Genomic DNA, 16,138 nt, shown 5'->3' with positions numbered 1-16,138 from the left:
GATCCAATCAAATCTGCTCCCCGCGAAACAAGTTTTTGAAAAATACGAATGTGCTGTCTGCTCTAAAACGACGATCAAACGTTATCATATGACCCGTGGCGCCATCCATCATTTTGAAGAAAAAAAAATCTTTTTGCTTGAAAACGCGTCTTATTTGAAGGAACCATTGAGAGATAGACGGCGCCACGGGTAGAATGATAACGTTTTCTCGTTATTTGGGACGCCGATGGGAGCAGACGACAGTATTCTTATTTTTAAAAACTTGTTTCGCGAAATACTGAAATCCGACGTTTTGATTGGACCTCTAGATTAATATTCCCAACCAAAGAATATTCTTTGTCCCAACCCAATGAGTACGAGGGCTCTATGTATTTAAGGTATTTCTAGAGGGTTTTTACGTCGATTTCTTCTCCTTATAGTAAAGATAAATTCCTTAACCGGCAGGCTTTCACTTGAAATTATTTGCTTGTTTTATCGTGCAACTATTGGGCCTTAGGTAATCATTTTGAATAATATTTATTAAGTTAAGTGGTTTAATGTTATATAAATAGAACAGTCGTTTAATTTGTAAACTGGTATTAGTCTTAAATACAAATTTTCTTATTAAACCAAGGCTTATGTGAATCTTAAATTCAGTTTGTAGGTACAAACAAGAATTAATTAATGATAAAGGATGTTCCATGGGAAAATAACCTTGTGGCGGCACTCCATTAGCAATAAACTAGGAATAATTAACATGGTCAAGCTTCCTGCGTTTGGGGGAACAGTCCCATTTTAGAGGTTATTGCCTTGTTTTGCAAAATTATAAAATTTCCAACCTCTTCAACGAGATGAAATGTACCGTTTTTAGAAAGTGTTTACTGTTATATGGTGTTAGTACTTGTAATAACTCGGCAAACTGCTACATATGCAGTAGAAAAGGATATATTCATGAAAATTAAACGAGATTTGTTTTCATTTCCTAGACTGCCCATTCAGAAACTCCAAATAGTGTATTTTGCGATAAAACGCATTTTCTTATTATTCCAATTAGAAAATGCCAAACCGACCTATTCGCTGGTTTCTGAAATAATTCTACATAGGGCGGCCTCAAATGTCTGAAATGTGTTTGGGTGTTATTTGACTAATATTACAGAAAATGCGTTAAATGTATTTGATGGGTTTCTGAAAATAACTGATCCCATAGTGTGGAAAATACAAATAGCTCTAAAAATAGCAGCTCCTAACCTGAACATTAAACATCTATCTCGGTACTCACTTAAATAATAATTGTATTTACGATCAAAGTTCAGTGTGGAATTCAGTATTTAAAGTACAAGTCCGTACTTTCTTTCTAGACCTTGTGGATGATTTTCTGCAAGGATAAAACGTATATGAAAAGATTGTTCTGGCCATGCAAATTCTTGCTACTTAATTATATAGCTGTTTCTATGAAACATGTTGTGTCTGAGCTCATAAGCATTGGCAAATAACGGAAAACTCATACATTTCAATCTTAAGTAGTGAGTCATAATCAGGTAGTAATAAAAGTATTTGATTCGTTTGTAGAGTTGCTAGCTTCATCTAGCTTTTAAAATATAAACATCTACATGTTTATTTTCCGCCATATTGGCAAAGTTAAACACGTGTGATCAATGATAACACTTCAATACATGTATTAGTCTATATAATCAAAAGATATTATTGGTTATGATATTTGGTTTTCCAAATCTCCATAAATCTAAAAATTTCTACTTCATTTTGGTGGTCAGGTTTTAGCAGGAGACATGACTAGGAGTTCACAGCCGGGCACTTTTCCCAACGTGCGCTGTTAACGAAAAACGTGTCTTTCCCTTCTCAAACTTTTACCCCCCAAACCGTGGTATCTCAAGTCTCGGAGACAGACCCGAGATGAAATATTTTAGTGACGCTCTCTAGCGAGGATTTTGGGAACTACTGCTGAAGAAAAAACCAGTTATGACTGGGTTGTAGAGCCGCCTCAGAGCGAGCCCGCGAGAAGGGTTTTTTTTTTCTCCCAGAGGGCGCAATGTTGATAGTATAGTATCTACGGCCGAGAAAAAAAAGAAAACTCCAGAGAGAAAATTCGAGGGGTGGGTAGAAAGCGGGAATTATTGGGAAAATCGGGTTTTTGTGTTCACGACGCCGGGGTCCATTCACCGCGGCAACCGCTCTCAACTCCTAGTCATGTCTCCTGGTTTTAGTGCTAGTCGTTTTGGAACTACAACTACTTGAGGGAAGAGTTCACTCCACCAAGGTTATGAACCTTTGGCATGCGTCCATAGTAGTCCCAAAACAATATTAGTGCTTATTGTGAAACTGTTTTAGTAATTTGGATATATTTCGGTGTTCACCTCAAGACATTAATTGCAACTTCGTTTATAACGTTTTATCTCTGAACTGGAGGGAAAAGTACGGTATAAGTTGGCTTACTCTTCCCAATTGCGTGCCCAAAGTTAGGCTTGATAAGGTTGCACAAAGAGGGTCCTCCCAAATTTAACGAAACCCATAGAGTAGTATCAGTGTGACGTCACGCAACATCACCCATGCTTTTTTCCATAGATAAAAAAATGCGCCTAAAATGGCAGCTATGGCCAAAAATACGAAGTGATATAGCATAAGTAGACAATCTTAGACGCTGTCACAGAGTGTGAAGTGTTGGAAACCCGGCTTACTAACTCAATTTTGGCATTTGCTCCCTTTAAATGCAGACAGCAGTTCTGATGACATTTGCTTTCCATAGATAAGATGAGTTCTTCCGAGGAAGTATCATGGATATCCTGGTTTTGTGGACTTCGGGGAAATGAATTCTTTTGTGAAGTACGTTTTTTTATGTATTCATAATTTTTACCTGAAAAGTGTTTGGGACTGTTCACAAATTACGTAACGCGGTAGGGGGGGAGAGGGGGTTTGTGCAAGCGTTACTAATTGTTACATGGGGGGGGGTTCACTAAAATGTTATGTAACACATTTTTAATATCGTAGAATAAAATTTTCATAACTTTCAGAAACAGTCGTAATTATTAAAAACATAAGCATTTTCATTGGTTTACTCATGTTTAAAAGAATTTCATATGACCTTGATCTACAGTTTCGCCTATTTTCCCCCGCTCGGGATGGACAAAAGTGCGAGAACGATTAGTCTGGATCTACCACGTGAATTTTAAAGTTTTAAAATTTTTTCCTCAGTTTAGATTGATTTTTCATTGTTAAAAATGGACAAAAGCGCTCTATTTACGTCCCTCATATCTGCTTACGGAAAAGCGTTCCCCGATAAGACACCACAATAAAACCCATGGGTGGGTATAAAGTGTTGCATAAAAATACAGTTGTCATTTCAAGTGTAAATTACAAACAATAAAATTTAGTACCTGATCTTATTGTACTTTATTACCAGCATATTAGTTGTTACGTACTATAATAATATAAGGGGGGGGGAGTCTATATTTGTTACGTAATTTGAGAAGAGGGGTCTTTCCATTTGTTACTTTTTGTTACGAGGGGGAGGGGGGAGTCTAAAAAGTGGTTTTTCTGCGTTACGTAATTTGTGAACAGCCCCTTTTTGGGTAGTTAAACTCATACTAAGCTGTTTGATATTAACGTACAAAGCTTAGAATTTAAGGCTAACAAGTATCCTGGAAATCGAGTTTGGCAAAGCTTTAGGTTAGGATTTGTTTACAACCAACTATAAATTACTTTAAAACTTAAAAAAAGCATGATTAATTTGTCACTTCAACCAGGAAAAACATTTTCATTAATGATTCATTTGCCTCAGTGTAATAGCTGTAATATTGTTATAGTAATAACAATAAAACACCAAAGATTAAGTAATAAATAACAGAACAGGTTCATTAGCGTGTTAACTATATACATTTAGTTCTATTTACAGTTAAGTTAAGGTTAATATAAATCAGCAACATAGTTACTAGTGGGAGAGCTGCACATAAACTGAACAAAACCCAAGATCACAGAATCTATTTACTGTCTTCCTAATTAAAGTAAGGAACTAGATGGAGCCCCTAACAACCAAATGTCGTCTGCTATCACCTCTCCGATCTTAAAATGATTACTTAGCACTCAAATTAAATAGCAACAGATATGAGGAAAAACTTAAACGGAACAGTGTTCCGGTTCATTTCGAGCACTGCCCAACTTGTTAAAAAGGGACCACAAAATAGTTCAGTTAAAGGCTATAATACTTTATAATATCGCCTATTGTGACTAGGTAATGCAACAATGAAAATTAAATTATTTTTCTACAGGTTGATGAAGATTATATTCAAGATAAATTTAACCTCACTGGCCTAAGTGAACAGGTTCCTCATTACCGCCAAGCGTTAGATATGATATTGGATTTAGAGCCTGATGATGAGCTGGAAGATAACCCGAATCAAAGTGACCTCATTGAGCAAGCGGCAGAGATGTTGTATGGACTTATACATGCCCGATATATTCTTACAAACCGAGGAATTGCTCAAATGGTAAGTAGGTAGTTGGTTTTTTATATAGTGTCTGTTGTACAAAAATATAGCCTTTATTTTTGAATTAATATTACAATTATATGATTATGCTAATCTTAAGGTTTTTCTTCATCCTATAATAGACATGTATGATGTCTCTCGTATATTGATTTAAAATGTGAATTCCTCTATGGGACTATAGAGAAGATTAGATTAGTCGCAATACCCCCATTACTACTTAAGGTTTTGCGCCTCCTTTTATCTAACTTTTTTTGATTGACCAACTTAAAGTATAAAGGCCCTATCTCGTAAACCTATATTGTGCTTCTTATCCATGAGAAATTAACCAGTCATGTCAGCACGGTGGTGTAGACAAGGGGAGGGTTTCAGTGTCCAAACCCCTTCCTTTTGTGTAGCTTTGGCTTTACTAAAGTTTCACCCCCTACTTGACCCCTCTCCGGTATTTTCATTAGTTTGAACCCCTCCCTTAAAGAATTTCTCTCTATGCCACCACTGTGTCAGCATGAAAAATTAATTCTGTTTAAATTGTAAGCTAGACCATGTTAATATTGGTTAGAGATGTTTGTAAGCGAAACAAAAATAAAATATTTTTTATAGATGTGCCGAAACTGATATAATATCGGTATCGGCTACCGATTAAACACTTCGCATCTAAATAACCAATTTGTATGTACTGATTTTTCCGGATATATTTTAAAACCAATTATGGGTTAAATAATCGGAATCTGTTGAATATTGATCAACCAACATAGTTTTTTTAATTTTATAAAACTAATACTGTTGTAACCCCTGGTTTAAATTTTTCATACCCTTTACTAAATTTGCCATAGCTATTTAGATTTTGATTTACGGTAAGTGATTTCATCGGAAACAAATAGTTGGGAAAAGTCTAATTTCCCAAAAATAACGACCACTCCCCCTATTTAATCCTGGTAATACTTTTCAATTATCTCAAGTATAAATTCCTGTAGAACCAAGCAAGATGATATGCCCATTATAGACTGGAAAATCTGAAATCCTTTGTGTATGTCTGAGCCATTCTGTTGTCTGTAATCCTTTAATACATGATGCCTGTTTTAATTTCTGCTTATTGAAAAATAATTTTAAAATATTTAGATTGAGAAGTACCAGAATGGAGACTTTGGGTACTGTCCAAGAGTTTATTGCGAAAATCAAACCATGCTACCTATTGGTGAGTTCAAATTTTTTTAGATAGATATTATTTGATCTGGTTTAGGGGCAGAGTATATTATCTCAGTTTAACCTGCGTACTGTTACTATGGGTATTAACTTTTCTTTGGGTACCCTTACCAAAAAATAAGTTGGCTAAAAACCACTTAGGACAACTTGTATTTCAACTTGGTTTTCAGTTTGTATTTGGGACAAATGCTTACTTAAAAATAACTTAAATCCTCTTTATTAATCAACTTATTTCCAACTAAACCAGAATCAACATTTACATTTAACTACTTAAAAGCATCTTAAATCCTACTAGGGAAACATCTAAAAACCAACTTAAAAATATTATGTAATTTCCTGACTACTAAAAACCAACTAATTATAAACTTAGCAAAAGCAGTATTTTCCTACCAACTGAATAACTTATTAACCCTTTAATAGTAACTTGAAATATGCTGACAACTTGAGCCTACTTAATACCAACTCAATATCAACTATTAATGTGTATACAAACTAAATACAAACTGAAATCCAACTTATTTTTTGGTAAGGGTAATCTGTGTAAATGGTGTATAGACAAACTCTAGGTTATCAGCCCCTTGGTTTAATGGTAAAGTGTTTTGCACTTATAGTCAGCCCTGTAATACCTCAGCGAATTAACTAAACAAGTCATTTTAATTGTTGTTTGATATATTTTAGTTGTATTGTAATTGAAAATGAGGTGGCACTTTTGCCACACAACTAAGATTGTGACACTGGTTGAAAACTCTTGAATAACTCCTGTGTAGAGTTTGCAAGTTGACTCCCCACTGATTAAAGGGGTTTTCCCCTGAGCTTTTCAGTTTCCCCTTTCCATAAAACATGTTGAGGTTAATGGTAATAGTAAGTTTAGGGAACTGTTTGCTCGTGGGGCACTAAAGACTTGCCACCAACACACAGTTTAACTCTATTGGGTACCTGGTCATAAGGGGGCATCATGGTAATGAACGGGCTGACGCTCTGACCAAGGAGAGTATGGAGGCTAGGGTCTTTGGTGCTGAACCTGCTATTCCAATACCCAATGGCCTGGTTCGCAGCCATGTGCATGGCACTATGGCTGAGAGAGGTCAAACTTTGACTTGAGACGGATTAACCAAGGCAAGCCAAGGAGTTCATCCCTGGGCTTTCTAAGAAAAAGCAACTGAGTGGGTCTCTCTCTCTAACAGTAGTATCAGGTTATCTACGGGCGTTATTGCCAGCTAAATAGGCATCTGCATTTGATTGGCATCAGTGGGAGTCATATGTGAAGAGCATGCCTTGCAGAGGAGGAAACTTCCTCTAATGTCCTTTGTCTCTGATTTTTATGTACCCCAAAGGATTGAGCATCTTGGTAGATACAAGTTTGAAACGAGAGGTCTTTCCAATATCTTGGCGAAGCTGATCTTGCGCTTAGTTTCTGAGACTGGTCTTTTCTAGGTCTAAAAGGCTGGGGCTGCACAATGGTCGAACCAATAATAATAATAATAATCACCTGGCTACCTGAATCAAAGGCATTAAAAGTTACTTTATGGTGGTGCCTTGAGTATTTAGCCTAGCAGGTTATTAATATTTTTCGTGTTAGTTTAAGAAATGGTGCTCCAAAATTTTTACTAACGTCCAAAATCCTAATTTTGAACTTTCACTGACAGGTCTTTCCGACATTCCTGGTGAAGCGATGGTGAAACTTTATTGCCCCAAATGTATGGACGTCTACAGTCCAAAGTCATCAAGACACCATCACACTGATGGGGCATATTTTGGCACAGGCTTTCCACACATGCTTTTTATGGTTCATCCGGAATATAGACCCAAGAGGCCAACAAACCAATTTGTACCGAGACTGTATGGATTTAAAATTCATCCCTTGGCGTATCAGCTACAGCAGCAGGCCGCTGCAAATTTTAAAGCTCCAGTTAGAGCGATGAGTTATAATAATGGGAAACGTTAACACTTATCAATGATAGTTCTTTGTTCATAATATATTCATTCTTTTGTAATGAATTTCATTTGTATTTTCCAATTGCAAATAAAAAGTCATTCTCCATTTACCTAAAATCTACGCGTCCACCCATTTTTGGTACCGGATACAATTTATACTTATTATTAAAAGCGGCAGCTATCAGCTTTTAAATAACCTTTTTTTATACTTTTAAATTCACCACAGTCTAAAGGGTGTGTTGTACAGGTGTGTTATTGTCCCTTAATGAAAAAATCTTTAAAACCCCTAACAATATTCGTTATTTTAAAAGCAGTACCCCTAATACAGAATCTTTGTAAAAATCAATTTTAACTATATTTATTACCAGTTATTAACTATCATTTAATGCTACTTTTATTATTAGAATGTGTTACATAAATGTGTCAAAATGTAATAAAAAATTGTATTTTTAACAATAGGGATTGGTTATTCGACATAAAGCTTGAATAACATTTTGTGACATCAAAGAATTTTTTTATTTTTATCATTTGTACTTGAAAATTGAGTTCCTTCCTGTAAAAAAAAAAAAAAAATCAGCCCCTTATCCAGAGCCATTTTAGACTTTCAGTAGGCCTTAAGCAAAAATCTCTCATTTACCGATTTTTCCAGACCTTTGTAGGCCCAATGACTTTGCCTAGTCTACCCTATAGATAAGGCGGCCCTGCTGGTATACATTGGTTCCTTCACCTCTCATGATGTCGAGTGTATCATATACTTGGGGTGGCGGAGTGGTTAGCACTTTCGTCTAGCAGTAAAAGGAGCCGGATTCGATCCCAACTTGTGGCACTGAGATCTTTGGTTTCCCCTTCCATAAAAACGTTGAGGTTAATGGTAATAGTAAGTATAGGGAGCTGTTGGCTCGCATGGCATTAAGGGCTGGCCACCACCCTCCTATGCATTGTAACTGGACCCCCTGAATTAATGGCTTTAAAAGTCGCTTGGTGACTTAGGCCTAAGGTGGTGCCTTGGGTATTAGCCTAGTTGATTTTTATTATTTGATTATTATAGTCATCCTCAAGAAGTATAAATAAATATATTCTGGAACTGAACTAAAACAGCCCTACTTACAGGATGAGACTAAAAACATCTTTTGCATAAATTATAGTTCCCCAGTTCTGCACTTCTATATATTTTGACAAGCAACAGCTCTGACTGTTCTTGAATAAAGTATACTTACCAAAGGTCAATCAAAGAGGTAAGGTATAAGGTACAAGAGTCAATAATTTTACCGTGAAAAATTGTAGAAGTGTGGGACATGTGATAAAGAATCTCAGGCATTAAGTTGGTATAAAATACCTATGTTCACAGTAAGACTCAATGAAGAAGAAACTGCTAGCTGAAAAAATATTTTAATTTCATGCTTACGCAACCAAAAATATTAAAATTATATAATATAATTATAGCCAATGAATTTGTTGAGCAACCTTTGACCAACGTGGCATGGAAACAAAAAGTGTATGGTAAGAAACTCAACAGTGAGTCTGTTCAGTATTACTGAATGCAGCCACTATAGTAGCAAAACATTATCAATAGAGAAGAGACCAAGCGATTTTTTCAAATTTCACCAAAAGAATTGAAGAAAATTCAGTACCTTTTAAAAAAGAATTCATTTGCATTCGCCGGTAATAAAAATATTAAAAATTCTGCTAAAAGTGATTAAATAATAATTTTGCTATTTCTTAAAATATGCAATTTGGACCCAAACATAAATTAAAATTAACATATTTTCTGTAATCGCTTATTGATTAAAATTAATAAAATAGAAACACGTTCATAATGCGCAAGTAAAATGTATTTATTTACAGTAAAATAACAACCGACTTGTTTTGACCCTTACCAAAAAATAAGTTGGTTTTTAGTTGGTATTCACATTTAAGTTGATATTAAGTTGGTTTTAAGTGGTCAGCATATTTCAGTAAACTAGTTAAGTTGGTAATAAGTGGGTTTTAAGTTGGTGGGGAAACGCCTTTTTCTTTAAGTTGGTATTTAGTTGGTTTTTAGTGGTCAGAAAATTACATATTATTTTTTAAGTTGGTTATAAGTTGGTTCTTCAATTCTGATAAGTGGTCTTTATTAAGTAACATTTTAAGTAAGCTTTAAGTTGGCTTTAAGTGGTCTTTATTAAGTAACATTTTAAGTAAGTTTTTAGTTGGTTTTAAGTTGGTGTTAAGTTGTTTTTAAGTGGGTTTTTAGTTGGTATTTGTCTCAAATACAAACTTAAAACCAACTTAAATAGTTCTTAGACCACTTATTTTTTGGTAAGGGGAATTAACATTGCTCTTTTATTTCAGACAAAACGGATTGACTAACATAATGGCCATACTCGACGCGGGGAGTGGGAAAGATCAGCGATCGCCCTACATTGTAAGAATACAGGACATTAATTCCGCATCAGGAACCGAAGTTTTTTAAACAGAGATACACGTGAATGTATTGAAATATATAAGAATAGGAATTTTTTAATCAATGTTTCTGAGGGACCTAATTTACCTGAAATCTTTAAAAAATTATTGACAAACACGGTTTGAATAATATTGTAACTGTTGATAGATTTAATTTTTTATTTTTTGTGTTATATATTATGTACAATTTTTCGCCGCTCTCCTTTCCGCCTTGATGACACAATGTTGTGTCAAAACTAGTTGGTTGTTATTTTATGGTAAATAAATACATTTTACTTGCGCATTATGAACGCCCTTACCAAAAAATAAGTTGGTTTTTAGTTGGCTTTTAGTTGGTTTACACATTTTAGTTGATATTAAGTTGGTTTTAAGTAGGCTCAAGTTGCCAGCATATTTCAAGAAACTAGTTAAAGGGGTAATAAGTTGGTTTTAAGTAGGTTTTAAGTAGGCTGGAAAATTCTTATTTTTTCTAAGTTGGTAATTAGTTGGTTTTAAGTGGTCGGAAAATTTCATATTATTTTTAAGTTGGTTTTAAGTTGGCTTTAAGTTTGTGCTTGTATCGCGAGAAGGTTTAAAATGTTTTGACGAATATTTTTCTACTAAATAACTACGCTCGTCCAAATATGCAAAGAACGTATTTATATTTCTAAGAACCTACGAGGGTACTTTGTAACGATCCGTCCAAGGGTCGCTCTTTAACAGAATATTTCGGGCACATTTCATGCTTGTGACTAGTGTTGTTCCAGCAGAGGCGTAGCGAGAGAAAATGGCGCCCGGGGTATTTAGCCGCTTTTGCGCCCCCCTTAATATATAGTTTTAAAGGGAGTATGTATATGTATATTTTAGTAGTTGTTAAGTGGTTTAAAGGCCTAGGTTTGCTTCTGTCAGTCCGCCTTTATATTGACTTGCCTGCAGTGCAAATACCCTGGTGGTAGGCCACCCACTAAACATGTTGTTGTCTTTACTAAGTAAGTTTCAAGTTGGCTTTAAGTTGTCTTTATTAAGTAAGTTTTAAGTTGGTTTTAAGTAGTCTTTATTAAGCAAGTTTCAAGTTGGTTTTAAGTTGCCTCCATTAAGCAAAATCAGAGTTGGTTTTAAGTCTACTTCTAGTTGGTTTTAAGTAGGTTTTAAGTAGGTATTTGTCTCAAATACCAACTTAAAACCTACTTAAAACCAAGTTTAAATATTTTTTAGCCAACTTATTTTTTGGTAAGGGCGTGTTTCTATTTTATTAATTTTAAATTGAGGTTTCATAAAGTGAACGCCCCCCCCTGAAAAAACCTATGGGTCATAAAGTATGTGAACCCCCACCTAAAAAAACTTTCCATCTTTCATGGTCCATGTCAACTTTTCCAAATTAACACCATCGAATGAATCACACATTTCTCAACCCTTACCAAAAAATAAGTTGGCTAAAAAATATTTAAACTTGGTTTTAAGTAGGTTTTAAGTTGGTATTTGAGACAAATACCAACTTAAAACCTACTTAAAACCTACTTAAAACCAACTAGAAGTAGACTTAAAACCAACTCTGATTTTGCTTAATGGAGGCAACTTAAAACCAACTTGAAACTTGCTTAATAAAGACTACTTAAAACCAACTTAAAACTTACTTAATAAAGACAACTTAAAGCCAACTTGAAACTTACTTAGTAAAGACAACAACATGTTTAGTGGGTGGCCTACCACCAGGGTATTTGCACTGCAGGCAAGTCAATATAAAGGCGGACTGACAGAAGCAAACCTAGGCCTTTAAACCACTTAACAACTACTAAAATATACATATACATACTCCCTTTAAAACTATATATTAAGGGGGGCGCAAAAGCGGCTAAATACCCCGGGCGCCATTTTCTCTCGCTACGCCTCTGCTGGAACAACACTAGTCACAAGCATGAAATGTGCCCGAAATATTCTGTTAAAGAGCGACCCTTGGACGGATCGTTACAAAGTACCCTCGTAGGTTCTTAGAAATATAAATACGTTCTTTGCATATTTGGACGAGCGTAGTTATTTAGTAGAAAAATATTCGTCAAAACATTTTAAACCTTCTCGCGATACAAGCACAAACTTAAAGCCAACTTAAAACCAACTTAAAAATAATATGAAATTTTCCGACCACTTAAAACCAACTAATTACCAACTTAGAAAAAATAAGAATTTTCCAGCCTACTTAAAACCTACTTAAAACCAACTTATTACCCCTTTAACTAGTTTCTTGAAATATGCTGGCAACTTGAGCCAACTAAAAACCAACTTATTTTTTGGTAAGGGATACCCCTAAAAAGTATTAAAATTGTAGCTCGCCCCAAATGAGCAAACAATATTGAACTTTTTCTAAACGCTATAGAAATAAGGAATTTTTTAAAGTGCAGTAAAATCAAAAAGTAAACAAAATTCTTGGCTTATATTTTGCAAAACTAGTGATTTTGATTTGCTAAGTGACATCAAAATCGGTGACCCTTCATTGAAATAATTTCAAAGGTAGTAATTCTACAATTTTGTACAAATATTTACTGATTCTATCTAGAATTTCCAGTTCTTTTCATAAGCAAATTCCTGTAACTTTCTTTGATTTTTTTTAAAAAAACCAATCTAACTTAAATTATTATAAATTTAGGGTGCATGTTCTTGTGAAAATCTTCTCTAACTTCACCTGTAATCCATGTTTAGAATTATTTTTAATAGCTGGCCAAATTTGGAATTTGAAGCAATTTTACTGGCCACAGAAGTTAAAATTGATTTTTTATAAACCAAAATTGTTACAAATCAATAAAGAAATTTTCATACTTTATGTCAATATTGTTAAAAAAACTTAACAAGGACCAAATTGAATATGCTGATGACAGGACACAAATGGCCATCTTTGTTGTATTACTTTCCTGTTTGTTGCACATTTTCAGTGAAAAACTCAAAACAGAACCAACCACTTTATATCTGTGCATAAATTTACATTGGATGTTCATTTAGGCATTGCGTCCAAAAATTTACAGGAACACTTTTTACTATACAACGATATTGTGTATATGGAAGAATATCGTAAGTACAAAATGTACCTAAACATTCTCAGCCTTTTTAATTGAAATAATAAATAGGAATGTAAGTGGATTTAGTCAATTTGTGGTAAATATCACTACTAATAGAACATAGTTAAAAGCATTTTATGATCAGGACACATACCTCCCGAAAATTGATTATATATATGTGCAGTGGTTATTTAAACTAAAATTGAAAATGTTACTTTTTAAATTCAATTACTGCTTGCAATTTTGTTTGCTCTTAGTTGGCATTGTTAAAGAAACATCATAGACAACAAAAATCATTTAATTTAAACCAAATTGTATTAAACAATACCTACATTGTATTTGTTATTTCGACTTTTTGATTTATAATTGGAGATAAACAAATAATTACTAAATCGCTCACTGCAGTGATAAAGTAACTAGCTTGCTAACTTGAAACAAGAAATGATTTTCTTAAACTGTTTGCTATCTAGTTTTTAGTGAATTTACCACACCACTCATTTCCATTTAAATTGACTGTTGACCTTTTAGTAAAATTTATAGACTATCTTTCCTTTATTTAAATCTATTGGTTTAAAAACAATAGCTAAAATGACTCAAATGGATCTTTAAAGGGAGAATCAAGAATCCGGTTTGAGGGTGGTCCATTGATTTCAGAGAATTTGTCTACCACCATTTACAAACTCTTATGGGTCACTTGCTTTCTTGCAGGCATTCCATAACTTAGTTTATCTAATTATAGGCTTCGGAATAACTCACTGTACACTCTTAAATAATCTGAATGGGTGGTTGAAAATTTATTGTTTGTGCCCCAAATTTTCCAGAACTTTATATTCCCTTTAAAATTTAACTATGATATATGGAGGGTGTACACGTTAAAGTCTCGTATTTTGAATTTTGTTCTCTAGCTTTCAATTTACACCTACAGGTATGATTCAGAAAATTCAAAGTCCGAATGAGAAGCTCTTGAACTTCGCGCAAAAGATGTTCCTGTTACGAAACCGGAATCTGAAACTGGATCTATTGATATAGAATCCTTCTTCTTTCCTGGTGCCAGCAAGACTCCATCCATTACTTGAGGCTCAAAACATATTCTCACTCGTTCTCCACCACCTGCTCCTAATTGTGTGGTTGTCAAGACATGCGCTGACCTTAGATTTTGTTTTTCTCGAAGTTTCATTGTCAATATTTGTATCTCTTCTTCTTTCTATGGTATCAAAAACAAAATACATAAATTTATTTGTCACAGCCTGTTATTTTAAACAAAATCTTAATTATGCTCAAAAATCAATATCTGAAAATCTAAAAATTTAAATGTTGCTATGTATTTATTAATGTGTAGCACATTTAGTAGAAGGAAAGTGAGGGCGAGACGCCAGTCCCAGGATCGAGGATCGAGGATCCAGGATTTTAGGGGTGAAATGGGGGTAAAATCGTCGAAAAGTCAATGTATTTATGATATTTCTCGCGACGATTTGTTTTCCCGTATATCAACATATTGTGTCCAGGCCAGCTTGTTTATTTATCTACGCTTATCGCGAAAGACACTTGAACGTATATCTTATCGCGTTTTATCGTACGTAATAAGATTAAATGATGTAAAAATTAATAACCTAGGCGGCGCGTGCGTGGATTGCCCGGGAGGCGCGGTTAATTTGAATTTAAGAGTGTTTTGACGTCATGGAATATTCGTTGTTAAAGTAGAATGGAAATATTTTTAAACTTCATTTTATTATCATTGTAGTACGCTTGGCACTTAAACCGATCTCACGAGTATTTCTTAAAACGAATATCTCGATCGCGTTTTATCGTACGAAATAAGTTGAAATTATGTTAGTTGTATGATACTTAATAACCTAGGCGGGAAGATAGTGTTCGCGCGCGCGTGCGCGGATTACCTGGGAGGCGCGGATTACCTGGGAGGCGCGGATTGCCCGGGGAGCACGGTTAATTTGAATTAAAAACATGGATTTCGTCTCCGAAATAATTCATGTACCCAAAATTGGACCGCAAGTGTTTTGCTTTTTAGGGGAAGCTCTATGGGAGTTTAACATTACAATAAAGCTAATAAGTCCAGTTTTGGGTACTTTTGGTTCGAAATGGGGTACATAGGGCCGAAAATGGTGACTTTGGTCGTTTTTACGGTACTTTTGGTCTATTTTGGTTAATTTTTGGGTACATCAGAAAAGCAGTTGGAAAAACGAAGAGCCTTATTTTTTTTTCCACCCATCCCCAAACTCTAAAAATTTATTGCTATAATTTATTTATCGCTTCCGTAGGTATAAAATAAGATAAAAACCACTTACCTATATTTTAATTTCGGTAAATTAAAAATACTTAATTAATGTACTAAGTTACGTTTAAAAGAACCATTTGTAACAATTCCAATATGTAAATATAGGTAAAAGGATTGAAAAAATACTTAAAGTAAGTGGTTTTACTGATAAACTCTAAAGGAATTTAACTTTAAAGGGTATCTTAGATTATTGTTTTTAATTTTATTCAAGTTGAAAACGTATTAAGAGTCCTTCAAAGTACTATAAAAGGATTTTATTTACGAACGAAATTCATATTTTCTTCAAACTTTCAATTCGCTTTTATTACTATTTAAATACGGTAAAATAGAATTCTAATACACAAATATAGTCAGAAAGATACTATCAAACACTAAAATTAAAATGAAATGAAATTTGTGTGAATAAGATTTGTAAATATAATTTTGAAAATAATTACTTTCACGCTTTATTTAAGTCAAGCAATTACATTTTTTTAAATGAATGAAGTTAAACAATATAAAAATTTGTAAATATTGTAAATATTTTTAGACAATAAAGAAATTAAGAAATGTTTTAATTAAAATATCTTTTATTTTCTACAATAGTTATCTTTTATTACTATAAATATTCCAATATTAAATGGGAACCACGTATGCGTAACAATTTCAATATGTAAATATAGGTATAAAAAATACTATAAAAACAATTACCTATATTTTAAATACGGTAAAATATAAATACATTTCCGATATGTAAATAGGTAGAATAACACCATGAAAAATTC

At 34.0% G+C, this 16,138-nt stretch overlaps 2 protein-coding genes across 3 annotated transcripts in view; one reads left to right on the top strand and one right to left on the bottom strand.

Moving 5' to 3' along the window:
• The first annotated feature begins 386 nt into the window (after positions 1-386).
• CkIIbeta (casein kinase II subunit beta) lies at positions 387-7,723 on the top strand. The gene is made up of 5 exons (XM_090175229.1): positions 387-496; positions 2,741-2,817; positions 4,260-4,478; positions 5,595-5,670; positions 7,325-7,723. Exons 2-5 carry the CDS (start codon positions 2,746-2,748, stop codon positions 7,621-7,623), a joined length of 666 nt encoding a protein of 221 aa, XP_090031355.1. The 5' UTR covers positions 387-496; positions 2,741-2,745; the 3' UTR covers positions 7,624-7,723.
• Positions 7,724-13,402: 5,679 nt separating this feature from the next.
• GABA-B-R1 (gamma-aminobutyric acid type B receptor subunit 1) overlaps positions 13,403-16,138 on the bottom strand; it is a 38,567-nt gene continuing 35,831 nt past the window's right edge. The window contains exon 16 of one of the 2 annotated variants that reach the window (XM_090175212.1): positions 13,403-14,285. In XM_090175212.1, coding sequence (XP_090031338.1) covers positions 14,001-14,285 — 285 coding nt within the window. In that variant the 3' untranslated portion in view covers positions 13,403-14,000. The remainder of the gene's footprint in view (positions 14,286-16,138) is intronic. The other variant, XM_090175214.1, reaches the window with a different exon arrangement.

Source organism: Leiobunum rupestre, chromosome 5, assembly GCF_980474605.1.
Source record: "Leiobunum rupestre chromosome 5, qqLeiRupe1.1.hap1, whole genome shotgun sequence".
NCBI classification, from domain to species: domain Eukaryota; kingdom Metazoa; phylum Arthropoda; class Arachnida; order Opiliones; family Sclerosomatidae; genus Leiobunum; species Leiobunum rupestre.
This window is presented reverse-complemented; position numbering and strand designations above follow the sequence as displayed.

Bases quoted from the DNA above. Each gene is read 5' to 3' on its own strand.
- CkIIbeta (XM_090175229.1), top strand. From the start codon at position 2,746: ATGAGTTCTTCCGAGGAAGTATCATGGATATCCTGGTTTTGTGGACTT. The intron at 2,818-4,259 runs GTACGTTTTTTT...ATTTTTCTACAG, and splicing joins GAAATGAATTCTTTTGTGAA to GTTGATGAAGATTATATTCA. The intron at 5,671-7,324 runs GTGAGTTCAAAT...TTTCACTGACAG, and splicing joins TCAAACCATGCTACCTATTG to GTCTTTCCGACATTCCTGGT.